Source organism: Nicotiana attenuata, unplaced genomic scaffold, assembly GCF_001879085.1.
Source record: "Nicotiana attenuata strain UT unplaced genomic scaffold, NIATTr2, whole genome shotgun sequence".
NCBI lineage: Eukaryota > Viridiplantae > Streptophyta > Magnoliopsida > Solanales > Solanaceae > Nicotiana > Nicotiana attenuata.
Window position 1 is genome coordinate 537,515 of NW_017670365.1, and position 17,025 is coordinate 554,539.

General features: G+C 37.2%; 2 protein-coding genes across 2 annotated transcripts; both read left to right on the forward strand.

Annotated features, from left to right (window-relative positions):
- The first annotated feature begins 536 nt into the window (after positions 1 to 536).
- LOC109238425 (receptor-like cytosolic serine/threonine-protein kinase RBK1) lies at positions 537 to 8,085 on the forward strand. The gene is made up of 8 exons (XM_019404891.1): positions 537 to 796; positions 1,102 to 1,689; positions 5,556 to 5,813; positions 6,325 to 6,479; positions 6,567 to 6,646; positions 6,738 to 6,873; positions 7,108 to 7,257; positions 7,569 to 8,085. Exons 1-8 carry the CDS (start codon positions 790 to 792, stop codon positions 7,725 to 7,727), a joined length of 1,533 nt encoding a protein of 510 aa, XP_019260436.1. The 5' UTR covers positions 537 to 789; the 3' UTR covers positions 7,728 to 8,085.
- Positions 8,086 to 8,926: 841 nt separating this feature from the next.
- LOC109238426 lies at positions 8,927 to 9,766 on the forward strand. Its single transcript, XM_019404892.1, has one exon. It carries the CDS (start codon positions 9,019 to 9,021, stop codon positions 9,616 to 9,618), a length of 600 nt encoding a protein of 199 aa, XP_019260437.1. The 5' UTR covers positions 8,927 to 9,018; the 3' UTR covers positions 9,619 to 9,766.
- The last annotated feature ends 7,259 nt before the right edge of the window (positions 9,767 to 17,025 follow it).

The window sequence follows — 17,025 nt, forward strand, 5'->3', positions numbered from 1 at the left end:
TTTTGGTCCGAACTCTGTATTTGCCTTAAAAAATTATTAAATATATACTGTAAATTATTAATTTTAGAATCTAGTAGATTAAAACGATTAGGATCTCATACCCATAAACTTAAAATCCTAACTCCGTCTCTGCATCCACCTTTGTTTAAGCAACTTAACCTGATATAAATATAATTATACAGTACACAAACACATAATCTTTTAAAAATTTAACAAAGAATAATATACGTACTCCACCATTCAAAAACATTTCTACCTAAAATACCCTTCAAACTCTCTAAAATTTACATCAAAGTTAGTTGGGTTCGTTATTTGATTTTTTCCCCGACAATACACATAGCGTTAGTTGCGCCAAAAATCAAGAATGTCCAACTCCAACGGCTAAGATTTCATCAAACACAAAACAAACCAATTATGTCGAAATCGAACGGCTAAGATTTCATGCCCCACAAATTTTATAATTATACATTAATTATAGTATTTGCATTTCATTAGCGTATAAATAAATGTAAGCACACATAATATTATTCCAAGTACAACATAGCCGGTTTTCTCTCCTCTGTTTCTTCTTCTACCTCTCTTTTCTTCAAATAAGAATAACAACTTCTTTAAGATATACCATTTTCTCTTCTTCTTCTTAGGGGAGAAGAATTATGAATTATGATTGAACCTCAAATGTAAACCTTCATAGAATATGTTCTAATTCTTCTAAATTCCTTTTCATTTGCTTCATAGCAAATTCTTCAAATTTATTCATTTTGTGTTTAACACAACATCTCCAAATATACCATGGAAGGTTCTTTCCTTTCCCTTTTTTTCTTTTTTTTTCCTCCTTTTTATGAGTATTTATATTAAACCCTTTTCTAAATTTTGAGCCTTTTGCGCATATAAACAAAGGTCGATTCAGAATTTAAACATTATGGGTTCTGCCTTTCTGTTTTTATGTTTACGTCGCTCAACTCATTATACGTTTACAATTATAGGTTCAGAATATAATATTTGTTGAAATTTTAGTAGTTTTTCACGTATACTAGCATCCGTCATGTAGAGCAAAAAAATGGGAGGAAAATTGATTTTTTTCTATAATATGAATTTTTGTAGGTGAAAGTGTTGTACAAGTTCAAGAAAATGGAGAAAAAGAAGAAATGAAGAGACAAGAAGCAGAAAAGGAACAAGAAGAAGTAGAAGTAAAAGTAGAAATAGAAATCTTGGAGGGTAAAGAAGAAAATGGAGAAAAGGACAAAAAAACCAAAGACGATCAGTCATCACCAAGGGCAGTTTTGGAAATTCATATTTCAGGTACATCGGATTCCGACAACAGCAGCATTAGCAGCGGGGAAAGGAGCAGTAGTTTCGGGTCATCTCCGTCTCCCGGCGGCGAGAAAACGGCAGTTTCCGGCGGCGGAGATGGCGGAGGTGGAGGCGGAGAGGAGGCGGAGCAAGGATTGAGTTTTAAGAATTTTTTTGATCAAATGAAGAAAAAGTCTATAAGAAGATTATCGACTATACAATTATTTGGAGGATATGAAAATTTACTACCAAAGAAAAATATTAAGAGGAAATTACTGGCTAGAATTCGAAGTGCAGAAGAAGATAGAATTGATTGTCATGATTTTGTTGTGCCTAAGCCTTCTTGGAGGAATTTTAGCTTTGATGAACTTGCTAAAGCTACTGATAATTTCACTCCAGGTAAATCTACAACTATTTTAGTCATTTTTTAAAAATAATTTTGATATCTATGTCAATTTGTACGCGCATTACCCATTTTATTAGATATTTATGTTTCTCTTAGGGAAGTAGAGTCTTGGTGTACTCGTAAAGTTGTTGTCATGTGACCTAGTGACTAGGAGGTCACATGTTTGAGCCGTAAAAACAACCTTGCAGAAATGCAGGGTAATGCTGCATACAGTAGACCCTTATGTTCCGACCCTTCCTCGAAACTTCCGTATAGTGGGAGTTTAGTGCACCGGACTTCTCTTTTATTTACCGTCTCCCAGCATAACTCGTCTACGTAAGATTTAGATAGATGAGAAAAAACACATTACTTCTTTTTATAAAGGGCGATTCCGGTGCACAAATCATCTCGCACTGATGCAGGATCCGAAAATAAGTCGCAACTCGAAGGTATGATATAGAGAACCTACGATAATATAAGCATTATTAGGGGCTTCTACGGCTCGACCCGCAACAGAAGCCACACGGACGGAGACAACTTTACCTTTGTTCCAATGTCCCTTTCAAATTACTTTATTTATATGTGTAATAATTTGGATCATGATTTTTCATAGTTTTTCTTTTATTGACTTAGACCATACACTTTAGTGTTACATAATTTTAAGTTTTTAAGTATATTTTGTTGGTTTATTCAAATTTATTTATGCTTTTTGGTAGTACCTTTTGCTGAAAATTTGCCTTATGTTCCCACTTATTCTTGGGATGCTAAAACAATTGGGAGTTATAAAAATCTGGACCTTTTTCTACTTTTTTAAAAGAAAGAACTATACTAGTATTTTTTTTTTTACTAAGACATTTTTGTTTGAGTTATTGAAATTGAAAATTTGCAGATTTTTATCTTTTTACTTATTTTACTTGTTTCGAATACTCATTCATGTTCTTGCAAAGAAACACACTGGTTATTGCCCAAAATAAATACATACTAGTAGTAATTTTTATTTGAAATTTGAAAAGATTGAGGTCTATTTTGGGAAGGAATGTAGAACTGTTGAAGTGTTGTACGGCAGAAAATGCTAATTGAGTCAAAGAAATTTTAATTAATACAGAAGTTTTTAGTTGTGGGGTTACTAGAAACCTAAAAAGCTCCCTGCTATTTATAACATGGGACAGTTAGATTAGGGGTATGACTCTTTCTTGACAGAGACAAGACTTTACTACTACTCCACCCAAAACTTTATCTACAATTATAAATGTTAAAGATTTAAATACATTATAAAGAAAATTTTACAATACTTCTCTCGTTAAGAGATTGGTCAAGGATTAAAACTTTGTTTATTTGTCATTAGAGGCAGACTCCGAATTTTTACGCGACGGGCACATTATTCTCGTCAACAAATGCCCCCTACCCTAAAGGCTTTTAGTGTTTAGGGTGCCAACTGCTTTAAATCAACTATTTTTAAAGTATATATATAGAGAATTTCGGCCGAAGTTTACGGGATTCGTGACCCTTCACCCATGCACATGGGTCCCCTCTCATGACCCGTAATAGTGTCATTCGTTTTGATCTTACGGATCTCACAAATTTATCCTTTGAGTTACTTCACACCAAATTCATAAAGAAGGCGAATTATGTGAACTTGTGTCTTATTTTATATAGCACTTTTCTTTTCTATTTTTTTCCTTTTTAATGCGGAATTTGCTTAAGGTATCATGTTTACCTTTTTTGCGAAACCTTATTGAAGCATATCAGCCTTTTTTATCTTGATTCATTTTTATCCTCCCGTTTTCCATCATAGGTATCACATACATCACGTGTAAAAACGCATAGCGTTTCTCTGTTGTTCCAATGCTCCCCTTAAAACTTTAAAATACTGATTTATACATAAAAGACAATATTGGCACTGTTTTTGTATAATGACTTTAGATGCAGGAGCCTAATAGCCTGTTTGGCCAAGCTTTTTTTTTTGGCCAAAAGTGCTTTTTTTTGGCCAAAAGCACTTTTAGCCAAAAATTAAGGTGTTTGGCCAAGCTTTTGGAAGGAAAAAAAGTGCTTTTGAGGAGAAGCAGAAGCAGTTTTTGAGAAGCAGAAAAAAGTAGCTTCTCTCCAAAAGCACTTTTCTGAAAAGTACTTTTGAGAAAAATACACTTAGAAGCAGTTTTCAAAAGCTTGGTCAAACACTAATTACTGCTCAAAAGTGTTTTTCAAATTAATTAGCCAAACACAAACTGCTTCTCACCAAAAGCACTTTTTTTAAAAGTACTTTTGACAAAAACACTTTTCAAAATAAATAGATTTTAGAAGCTAAAATCTTGGCCAAACAGGCTATAAGACAGGTATGGGACATATACAGAGTACTTTTTGTGCATTTTAAGGCCGCATGCTATTGCCTGCTTTTTAATAATTTCACATTTAAGTTTTAGATTTTTTAATAATGTTGGGTTCAGGGAATTCAACTACCCCACATCTCACTAGTCAAAGCAGCCTTGTACTTGATCTTCTACTTTTCTTTAGCCATACCAGAAAAGTAAACATTGACTGCTCAAGATTTTTATTACAATAATCAAAGTGATAGTGACTTGTGGGGATCTGCTTATTTACACCATCTAACCTCTAGCTTTACTACCAACAGAAAAATTATTAAATGTCTTTTCTTATTTTAGGAGTATTCTTTTTATAACCATAGTATCCGATTAGTTTGTATACACCTCGATTAATTCCATGTACGACTTCCCATTTGCACAAGATTCGAGTAACACTATCCACCAAAGTTTGAACAGATAAGAAGAAACCACCTAATGTTTTTGCTACCACTGAAATTTAGACCCGAAACCTCATTGTACTCAACAGTTTAGGAATATTATATATCAGGAAGGTGGCAAATTAGTAAAGACTTAACTAATTTTATTGTACATTAGGAAGGTGGAAAATTGGTAATCTTGGTTGGAAATTCCGAATTTGAATCCTTAAAAGCTTAAGGGGTAAAAGCTTTGTGGGGCCATGACATTTGTGTGGTTAGAAAAGCTTCTCATTAAGGATAAAATAGAAAAAATAAAGAATTTAAAATTAAACTAGTTTCAATTGTAGAAATGTATCATTCTTTATCGAATGGACTAATAATGGAAGTATATCGTCTAAATTGAAACAGAGGGAGTATTTAATTTTTCTATACTGTCCATGGGCCTTGATGTTTCAATTTGTCCCCTCAAGTTTGAAATTTCTGCTCCAAGGCCATGTTGATGCAGCTGAGCAGCTGCAAGTGTACTCATCTGCACATGCCTGCAGTTTCTTGCATTATTATTTATTTAAAAAGAGAAGGAGTAAATGAATGGTCCAATTGTCCAAGAATTCCACAAGCTCCTTGGGGATGAAAATATAGAAAACTTGATTCAAATTCCAACAAAGATAAAAAATGCTTGGTGATTTCTATCTATCTGTGAGAATCTTCGTAGTCATTTTAAAGAAAAATGATACTGTATAGCCGCTCTCAAAATAATTTACGAAAAATGTACAATTATTTGTATATTTTTTGGATATGTATATATTTCTGTATGTTATATACAAAAAATATATATATATTTTATACACTTTTACAGCTATCAGATGTAAATAGTTTCGCCCACGGGCTAAAATTAATCTTTAACCTCATTTTTACCCAATAATGTTGTGAAATAATTAAGTTGGTCCGGATACCAAAAGAAAGTTTTTTCAAGAATCTCACAATTTTACCTAAAATATGTTGCTTTCAAGGAAATGTATTAGTCTTATAATTAGATTGCATAATGTGCACGCTTACTTGAAAATAGAAGTGCTAACATCAACTAACTTTGCACGTAGTTTATGCTAAATATTCTACTGATTTTATACCTTGGAAACATGACAGATAACTTGATTGGCAAAGGAGGACATGCAGAAGTGTACAAAGGACATTTACCTGATGGTCAAGTTGTAGCAGTCAAGAAAATAACAAAGAAAGAAAAGAATGATGAGGACAGAGTTGGAGACTTCTTATCCGAGTTAGGAATCATTGCTCATATCAACAATCCTAATGCTGTTAAGTTAATTGGTTTCAGTGTTGATGGTGGTCTGCATCTTGTTCTTCAATACTTGCAACATGGCAGCCTTGCTTCTGTACTACACGGTGCTGTATTTCTTTCTCTTGACTTGGTTACTGAATAATTCTCTCGGAATAGTTAGAAAATACACGAGTCCCTAATCAGATTTTGCCACTTCAACCACCTTATAGTTTTGGATTGGATGATATCACTCGTAAAAGCTTAAACTTTTAAATGAGGTGGTCAAACAATTAAAGATGGTATCAGAGCAGGGTAAAGGTCCTCAGTTCAAATCATCGCTACCAAAAAATAAGATATATTTTATAATATTTGGCTCATGAAAAAGAATCAAGGACAGCATGTCGAAACATACCATAATTAGGCAATTAAAAGTATATTCTTTCAAAATATTTTTAGGTTTTTGATGAGGTGGTCACACAGTTCACGGGAGTAACAAACTATGCTTGTTTGATCTTGATCTCTAGTCTAATGGTTTATTACTTGGACATGTATCATTTAATGAAATATCAAATGTAATGAGGTGAATTGGGATTTTGGTGTTGTTTTGACTGATAAAAGAAGAACTCAGCATTTCAGGTAGAGAAGAGTGCCTTGAATGGAAAATAAGATATAAAGTGGCAGTTGGGGTAGCTGAAGGATTGCGTTATCTTCATTCTGATTGCCAAAGGCGCATAATTCATAGAGATATTACAGCCTCTAACATTCTACTTACTGAAGATTACGAACCTCAGGTTTTCAATCTTGTTTTTTCTTTAAAAACCTTGTAATGAATAATTTCATGTCACTCACTTGTAATGTAAAATTTCTTGTTGTTGCAGATATCTGATTTTGGACTTGCAAAGTGGTTGCCAGAAAAATGGGCTCATCATATTGTTTCCCCAATTGAAGGAACTTTTGGGTATGTAAAGTTCAGCTCCATTACATTTTAAATGAGTTCATTCATTACAAATTGTTGATTTGATGAAAATATGACATAAATTTGTTCTCAGATATATGGCACCAGAGTACTTTATGCATGGAATTGTTCATGAGAAGACCGATGTTTTTGCCTTTGGAGTTCTGCTGTTGGAGCTTATTACTGGCCGTCGTGCTGTTGATTCATCCAGACAGAGTCTTGTGATGTGGGTATGGTCTTGTTAAATCGACACTTTCTTTGGACGAACTTGTTTGATGCAGGGGGGTTTCAACTAGACTCATTGCTTTTGACTCGAAAAATAAATACATATGCCAAAAAATGTTTAAAGTGTATACATATAAGAAGATTACCTCATTTTGAACTCAGAGATTCTGAATCTTGGATTTGCCTCTAATTTTTGTCTTTCTGGAAGAAATATTCATATCTGCTGCTATTTTGCGTAGGCAAAACCAATGCTGGAAAAGAACAATATCAAGGAATTAGCAGATCCTCGACTAGGTGATGCCTATGATGTTGTTGAGATGAAACGAGCTATGTTTGCAGCTTCTACATGCATTCACCACTTACCAAACATGCGTCCTAATATGAAACGGGTACGTCTTTATCTTTTACACTCTGTTTGCAAGTTGAAAAAACCTATCCTATTGTCCTAAGACAACCAGTTTGGAAATCCTTAGACAACTAGAATTACTTATCCTATTGTCCAGACTTGAAATGACTAGAAATACTATCGAGGATGTGAAACGAAAACTCACTTGAATTGATTTCAACTTCATATCTAGAAACTTTAGCATTATGCAAACAATAAGATTTGGTACATGATGTTACTGAATGCATGCAAAACAACCATCCATGAGTACAAGATGAGGTTTACCCGAATGCTTGAAAATCTTGGACCATGCAGGCTGTTCAGCTGTTGAAAGGCGAGAACGAACCAATAGACATGAAGCAGAAATCAACGGGAGGAAGATCATTGATGCTGGATGCTTGTGATTTAGACGATTACAGTAACACAACTTATCTCAAAGATCTCAATCGTCATATGCAGCTCGTTATGGAGTAATCTTTTGATCTTATCATCAAGTCTCACTGATCCTTGTTCTGCATCTGCTACTGTTAGTTATTCGTACTTGTTCTCAATTTGTACATAAATCTTGTAAAACCAAGAGGTCAATCCAGTCACATATTCCACTAGCTGTTTTTTGGGTTGAAAGTTTTCGATATGCTGTCCATCTTAACACTGAGAAGCAGCGTCGCAAACATCTAAGTTTATCTTCTAATGTGTCTCCATATTTAGATGTAAACTGATGCAGCAAAAAGCAAGTAATTATACTGCATTAAGTCAGTTTTCACTCATCAAAATGATTGAAAGAGCTTATTTCATTTTGGTTTTGTATTATTATTGGATTTGGTTGCACTGATCCAACTTATAATGTAAATTATGCAGTTGTCTGAGAAATTTATACATACTAGCAATTATTAAGTGTATGCAAAAGATGTTTCCCAAAGGCACACAGACACCAAATGAAAAGGCATAAGATAAAAATAAAAAAATAAAGGGGGGGGGGGGGGGGATGATTCATTTTGATATTTACTCAAATCAACTTGCACATATACTTCTCCCAAAGCTTAGACTTCAAAATTGAATTTGAAGCAAAAATTGAGCTTCAAATAATAATCACGTAGTGACTGAAGAAATATATGAAAAATACTACAAAATCATAATTTTTTACATTAAAAAGTAATTTGCAACATAAACTTAAAAACTCAAACAAAACAAAAATAAGAAAAACTGATTAGCTCCCCAGCAAAATGAAGTCACTTAAAGTATAAGACGAGTCACAAAAATTGTGGAAATGACATCAGATAGCCACTTTTAAACATGTTGTTTAAAATATATCTACAATTCAGAATGTATTTAAGGATTAGCCAATTTCACCCAAAATTCAAGACATCATGTACTAAAGTTCGAAAATTGTGTCCACGAGTTCAAATCTTAGGTCCTGAATTTTAAATTAGTAGTTCAGACACTTAGTCCTAAATTTCAAATTACCAGCTCAAAAATTGAGAATACTTAGTCCTAAAGTTTGGGTGAATTGGCTAATTTTTAAATACATTGTAAATTGTGGTTATTGATGCATTTCGCCCATATAGCCCATAATGGGCCTTCCGTTAACCCTTCACTATTGGGCTTTCAATAGCCATGGGCCTTCAGAAAAATAACGATCCAGAACGAAGTAAACTCGAAAAAAGGACAATTACCATTGGATTCACAGTCCTCCGTCAGGCGTCAGCACATAGTACAAGTGTTAGTGGAGCTCGAAGCTTAATCCCTGTTTGGCTGAGACTGCAAAATGGAGACAGACATAGTGATTCAACTCATTATCCTCCTTTTCACACTCGGAATTTTCTACGCCATGTACAACTTCCCCAAACAAGCTCTAACCCGACTCCGATCAAAAAACCGATCCACAAACCAAGCCCATATCCATTTCATCAAAGGAGCACAACTCCTCTCCCGAGCAAAATCCAATCGGAACAAATCAACTTCCTTCAACCTCGCAAAATCCGCCGCCGCCGAAGCTGATAAGGCTTTAGCTCTTGAGCCCAAAGATCCAGCGGCCCATATTCTTAAAGCCCTATCACTCGATCTCATGGGCCATAAAATTGCTGCTTTGAGGTATTTGGATTTGGCCCTATTGCCGCCGGCGGTGAAGGCATTGTCCGATGGAGAGAGAGGCGATGCTTTATTGAAACGGGCCGAGTTGCAGGTGGCGTTAAATCGGAAGAGACGAGTTGACTCGGCTGTAATGGACCTTTTAGAGGCTGTGAAATTGGGCTGTTCGGATCAAGCTAAGGCCTTTTGTTTGTTGGGCCAGTGTTATGAAATGAAGGGATTGAAAATTGAGGCCCAAAATGCTTTTCAAGAAGCTTTAAAGTTGAGCCTGATTTAGTTGCGGCCCATGAGGGTTTGGGCCACTTAAGCTAGTGAACCATTTTATTGTTGATTGGGCCTTGTTGTTGGTCGGCCCGATGTTGTATAGTTTTGTTTTCATCTCAACTCTTTGTTTGTTCCTTTAACAATTGACCATAGTAATTACAGGGATTTGACAATTTTAAAATACAGTTCTAAAATTATTTTACTTGTTATCTTATTGTTGTTGGTATTACTTCGTGTTACTATTTTTTTTTCTGGTTTATCTTTTATTATATTTTTTTTCCGATAATGTTGTGATGCAGATGGTTTATCATAAACAGACAATCTATTTTTAAAAGGTAGGAGTAAAGCCGTGTACATACTACAATTTCAGACTCCAAAAGTAAAATTACACTGGATCTATTTTTTTTGAAAGAATTGCAAGTAAGATTGCATGAGATAGAAGATGGAACACAATGAATGGCTTGTTTTTGAATAATAAAAACTCGGGTATGGAAAAGTTTCATTGAGTATCATACACTAAAGTGTAAAGAATTTTCATACTACTTTAAACCTACTAAAACTAATTATTTGCAGGAAATGTAGATTGTTAATTGTTGAAAATTATGTGTTCAAGCTAATTAGTTAGAAATGCAATATAAATATTTTATGTGACACACTTTTTTTTTTAATCATTGTTACACCCTATGCGTCCCAAGGTGACGTATAATAAATATGAGACTTGTTAATCATGATTTAAATGAATTTAAAGTCATAATATGACTATATATGATATTTAGATATCCAATTCATTTCGTGTGTTAGAGGTATTTTTGGGACATATTATATACCAAATTGAAGGTCTTGGAATGTAGTTTTCAACGCTTTTAATCGTTTGTTCATACCACATCCGAATAAAAAGATATAAGTGTTGGAAGAAGGGCCAATGCTAGGGTGCCAAGCTAGCACCTTTTTGACTTTTCAAAAGTGGATATTTATATCCCCAATGTCATCTCTTTCTTCGGTTTTTCATAGACCACGATCAAAATAAGACCATAAACTTACCCTTAAGCTCTCTACAAGGGTTTCAAAGAAGATTAATATCCCGAATATGAAATCAAAAGGCGATAACATTAGAACGATCCCTACGATGTAAGTATCGCTGTAACACCTCTTTTTTTCTTTGTTGTTTGAGTTTTGGAAGGTACTTCATAGTTAAGAAAACGCCCACTTTTTGTATTTAAGCTTTTAAATACAAGGAAGGTTGATAAATTCGTTTCCTAATAGTTAGAACTCACGGGACGGTGATCGAAAGCCGTGAATTCGAGTTATTCAACTTGTAGTGGACTGTTTTGTGGGCTGTTTCGTGTTATTTTTGGGCTGTCTATTTTGCTACCGTTTAATGAAATTTGGGAGGATAAAGGGTGTAGAGAAACACCACATAATGGCGAAATGGTGGGTTAGTCGTTCTTTGTAACATTTTTGGGTTGTTTGACACAACTATAGTTGTCGTTTTGTGTGTGAAGTGATTGGGGTGTGTTGGGCTGTTTTGTTATATTTTGTGATGGATATAAGTTGGAAAATATTGTATATATGTTGTTATTGCCGTGTTCTCATGTTGTTTGTGTTATCTCGGATTGGGAGGAAGTAAAGATTATAGGGGAGATGCAGCCCATTTTAATATAAAATAAGTTTTTCGTTCGTTGTGAGATAGTTGTACCTTTCGTAACTTAATGATTGTATTATTATCGTTGTTCTAGATTAAGGTGCGACGAGACGAGTTCAACGTGGTTATTGGACAGACTGTGATAAGGTATGTTAAGGCTATCCCTTCTTTCATTTTGGTATGATCCATATGATACAACGAAACGAGCAACCACGCAACTTTCACAAATGATTCTATTCTTAGAAGTACTAGGGTTGCCTATGTTCTTGATTCCCCATATGTCCTACTATCATATCGTCTGTTCATGGGTCTCATGATATTCCGAGAAATCTTATTGACTTACTTCATTATGCATTGCATTTATTTAAACATGTATATTAACCCATGACCAGATAGCATTATATACACGTATAGTTATATGTATATGGGGTATGAGGAAAGGTTATGGCGTTATATACGCACCACCACCTGATCAGCTAGCATACATTAATGATTTCACCCACTGAGGCCGAGATGATATGATGGGTTGCCTTCAGAGGCTTGATGATGTTATGTACGCATGTACCTATGCATGATATGACATTTATACGTGTATGCATGATATTATAAATGTTTCATGATTCACAGAGCTATTCAGACTTACAGGTTGAGTCCTTTTCTCCAAGTTTCTTTCATGTCTTTTTGTATACTGATTTTTATGCCTTACATACTCGTTACATTATTCATATTGACGCTCTTATTGCCTGGGGGCCTGTGTTTTATGTCCGCAAGTGTAGGTAGACAAGCTGACGGTGCCCCTTCTTAGGATCCTTGTTCAGGGATAATTGGTGTACTCTTTGATCCGGAGCTGCTATTAGGTTTTGGTACTATACTTTTGTATACATGTATGGATATGACGGAGCCCAGTCCCGTCCTTTATACAGTTGTACACTCTATTAGAGGTTTGTAGATAGTCATGTATAGTTGGATATTACGTGGCCTTATCGGCTCGCCCAATCGTATTCCGTATATATATGTGCATATGTCTTTTGGGCATGTTTTCCCACGTATTTTATTTACATGAATCAGTAGTTTGTTGCCGGACATTATGCATGACCTACACTTATTTCATGTTTATATATTAGACGTATGCTTCAGGGTGTTTGGTAGGTAGAACTTCGGCACTCATCATGGCCCATCAGTTTGGGTCATGACAAAAGTGGAATCAGAGCAGTTGCGTCCTAGGGTTGTCTTCAAACCGTGTCCAATAGAGTCTTGTTTATGAGTGTGTTGTGCACCACACTTATAAACAGGAGGCTGCAGGACATATAGGATGTTATCCTCCCTTCTTATCTTAGATCGTGCGATATAAGGATTCATTTCCCTAACGATATGTTATGTTTACAGCGATGCCCAAGAAGGTTATAGTTGCCGAGAAGGGCAAGTCCGTGGATGATAAGACTACAAGTTGAGCGCCACGAGTTACCAGGGCTCGGGGATAGTCGCATAGTGAGACTCTATCTCAGACTTCAACATACCCTGCCCTCTCCAGAGGAGATCCGGGGGGCACTAACTCCAGTGCCCGCCCCAGTACCCCCAATCCTCAGCCTGATGCACCGGGTCGGGAGATGAGAGATGCTATTCAGCTATTGACTTGATTAGTGGCCGCACAGGCTCGGCGCCAGGAGGTAGGCATTGGTCATGCAGATAGGGCCATCAGTGCGAGGGTTCATGATTTCATTAATTTAGACCCTCCCGTATTCACTGGAGCAGATCCAAACGAGGACCCTCGGGTATTTATTGATAGGATGCAGAGAACTTTGATGGTAATGAAGACCACTTCGGCTGAGTCAGTTGAGCTAGCTTCCTATAGACTTCGGGATGTTGAAGTTAATTGGTACCAGTCTTGCGAGTTGTCCAGAGGTGAGGATGCCCTTCAAGCAGTATGGCAGGAGTTTACAGAGGCTTTTCTTCGTTATTATTTTCCACCAGAGCTTAGACGGGCTAGAGTTGATAGGTTCTTGACCCTTCGGCAGGGTAATATCAGTGTTCGAGAGTACAACCTTCAATTAGATTCTTTGGTTAGGTATGCTCTCATTATTGTAGCTAAGATGGAGGATCGGGTTCACTGCTTCGTGATGGGTTTGGCGTCACACCTGCTTAATTACTGTGTGTCGATCTCACTTCAACCAGGCATTGATATTTCTCACATTCAGGCATACACTCAGGGTGTAGAGGAGTGTAAGCAGAAGTAGAGGGCCGATCGTGAGCATAATAGGGGCCAGAGTAAGAGAGCGAGTTCTTCAGGTCATTCTAATGAGTTTCGAGGTGGTCAGAGACAGCAGTACACGAGGTATCCAGCCTAGCCATCGGCTAGTGCACCCTCTCAGTTTGTCGGTAGGAGATTTGATCGTTCCATATATTCAAGGCCTAGTCAGAGTTCCAGGGTCTCTAGTTCTCAATATAGGGGTGAGTCAAGTAAGATGAGGTCGCCCTTGCCACGATGTGCTTAGTGTGGTAAGCAGCATACCGGTAGTGCCTTGCAGGGTTGGGTGTTTGTTATACTTGTGGTTATCCAGGCCATGTTATGAGAGATTGTCCGACGAGAGGTGGTGCAGGTATAGCTCAGCCAGCGAGATCTGTAGTTGGTTCGTCATCATCAGTAAGCCCCCTAAGCAAGGTTCACAGGGACCAGTCGGTCGTGGTAGAGGGAGAAGTGGAGCATCTAGCTCGAGCGATCCTCAGAACCACATTTATGCATTAGCGGGTCGACGGGATCAGGAGTCTTCACCTGATGTTGTTACAAGTATATTATCAGTCTCCTCATATGATGTATATGCATTGATGATCCAGGTTCCACCTTATCGTACGTCACTCCGTTAGTTGCTTGTAAGTTTGGGATAGAACCTGAGTTGATTGAACCTTTCGAGGCGTCTACACCTGTTGGGGATCCAGTGATAGCTAGACGGCTATATAAAGATTGTATAATAGTAGTTCATAGTCGTTCTACAGTAGCAGACCTGATTGAGTTAGATATGGTAGAATTTGATGTTATAATGGGTATGGATTGGTTGGCTTCTTGTTACGCTAACGTTGATTGTAGATCAAAGATGGTTCACTTTCAATTTCCAGGGGAGCCAGTTCTAGAGTGGAAAGGTAATACTGCATCGTCGAGAAGTAGGTTTATTTCCTATCTCAAGGCAAGGAAGATGATCAGAAAGGTCTATATTTATCACTTAGTTCGGGTACATGATGTGAAAGCAGATTCACCGACCCTACAGTCTATCCCGGTGGTTAATGAGTTTCCCTATATTTTTTTCGATGAGCTTTCAGGCCTTCTGCAAGAGCGGGAGATTGAGTTTGCTATTGACATATTACCAGATACTCAACCGATAACTATTCCTCCATATAGAATGGCATCTACAGAGCTGAGAGAGTTGAAAAACAACTGAGGGATTTTCTTGAAAAAGGCTTTATCAAACCCAGTACATCACCGTGGGAAGCATCTATGTTATTTGTGAAAAAGAAATATGGTTCCTTGCAGATGTGTATTGATTACAGGCTGTTGAATAAGGCGACGATCAAGAATAAGTACCCTCTCCCAAGGATTGATGATTTATTTGATCAATTGCAGGGTGCCAGGTGTTTCTCGAAGATAGACTTAAGGTTTGGGTACCATCAGGTAAGGTTAAAGAGAAAGATATTCCGAAGACAGGATTCAGGACCAGATACGGGCACTTTGAGTTTCGAGTTATGTAGTTCGGGTTGACCAATGCCCCAACAGTATTCATGGACTTGATGAACCGTGTGTTCAGAACCTTTCTAGATCAGTTCATGATTGTATTTATAGATGATATTTTGGTTTATTCCCATTCAGAGGCTGAGAATGAAGATCATTTGTGTATTATGCTCAGAGTTCTACAAGAAAGGAAATTGTACGCAAAATTCTCTAAATGTGCACTCTAGTTGTATTCTGTAGCTTTCCTTGGACATATTATTTCTGGTGAGGGTATCCGGGTTGATACACAGAAGATTGAGGCAGTGAAGACTTGTCCTAGACCCACGACACCGACGGAGGTTCATAGCTTCCTGGGCTTGGCAGGTTATTACAGGAGATTTGTAGAGGGCTTTTCTTTTCTTTCAGCACCATTGACAAAGTTGACTCAGAAGGCAACTAAGTTTCAGTGGATTGAGGCTTGTGTCCGGAGTTTCCAAGCATTGACGGACAAATTGACTTCAGCACCGGCTCTGACACTCCCAGAGGGGACCGATGGTTATGCTATCTATTGTGACGCTTTAGGCGGTGGATTGGGTTGTATATTGATGCAGCATAAGGTTGTAGCTTATGCTTCTAGACAACTAAGAAAGCACGAGAAGAATTACCCGAACCATGATTTAGAGTTAGCCGCGGTGATTCATGCACTAAAGATGTGGAGGCACTAATTGTGTGGCATTCATGTTGATATCTATACGGATCATAAGAGCCTTCAATATGTCTTCAAGCAAAAGGAATTGGATTTACGTCAGAGGCGATGGTTGGAGCTATTGAAAGACTATGATGTTGATATTTTATACCATCCAGGGAAGGCTAAAGTAGTAGCCGATGCCCTAAGCCATATATCTATGGTAGCCTACCATATTTATAGCTAGAGAAGAGTGATATAGCCCGTGAGATTCATCAGCTAGCTAATCTTGGAGTTTGATTACTAGATTCAGGTGATACGGGAGTTACTATTTAGGAAACAACAACATCCTCTTTAATAACTAAAGTGAAGGAACGTAGTATGAGGATCCTCTGCTAGCTCATTACAGAGATACAGAACCACAAAAGGAGAAGACGCCATTTGAGATTACAGGAGATGGTGTCCTCAGATATCAAGGTCGATTATGTGTTCCTAATGTGGCAGGGCTGGGCCAGCAGGTTATGGGAGAAACTCACTATTCTCGTTATTCTGTTCATCCAGGAGCGATGTATCATGATATCAGGTAAATATACTGGTGGGACGAAATGAATAAGGATATAGCGGATTTTGTTGCTTAGTGTCCTAATTGTCAGCAGGTTAAGATTGAGCATCAAAAACCCGACGGATTATTGTAGGCTATAGAGATTTCGACTTGGAAATGGGAAGTAATTAATATGTATTTCATCATAGGCTTACCTCATACACAGCGTAAGTTTGATTCTATATGGGTGATGTTGATAGACTTACAAAATCATCCCATTTTATGCCTGTCAGGACTACGTATTCAGCACAGGATTATGCAAGACTTAACATTAAGGAGATAGTACGACTTCATTGTGTCTCGATATCTATTATCTCAGATAGAGGTGCTCAGTTTACAGCTAATCTCTAGTGGTCCTTCCAAAAAGGATTGGGGACTCACGTAAGTCTTAGTACAATATTACATCCCTAGACAGACGGTCAGGCTAAGAGTACTATTCAGACACTGGAGGATATGCTACGGTCTTGTGTGATAGACTTCAGGGGTAGCTGGGATGATCATCTTTCTCTTATTGAGTTCGCATATAATAATAGCTATCATTCCAACATTCAGATGACTCCATACGAAGGTCTTTACAGACGGAAGTGTAGGTCACCTATCAGATGGTTCGAGGTTGGGGAAACTAAGTTAGTAGGACCAGAGTTGGCACAACAGGCAGTTGAGAAGATTAACCTTATATGGGAAAGGCTATTAGCAGCTCAGAGTCGTCAGAAGTCCTATGCAGATAATCGATGATGAGACTTGGAGTTTCAGGTAGATGACAGGTATTTCTAAAGGTATCACCGATTAAAGGTG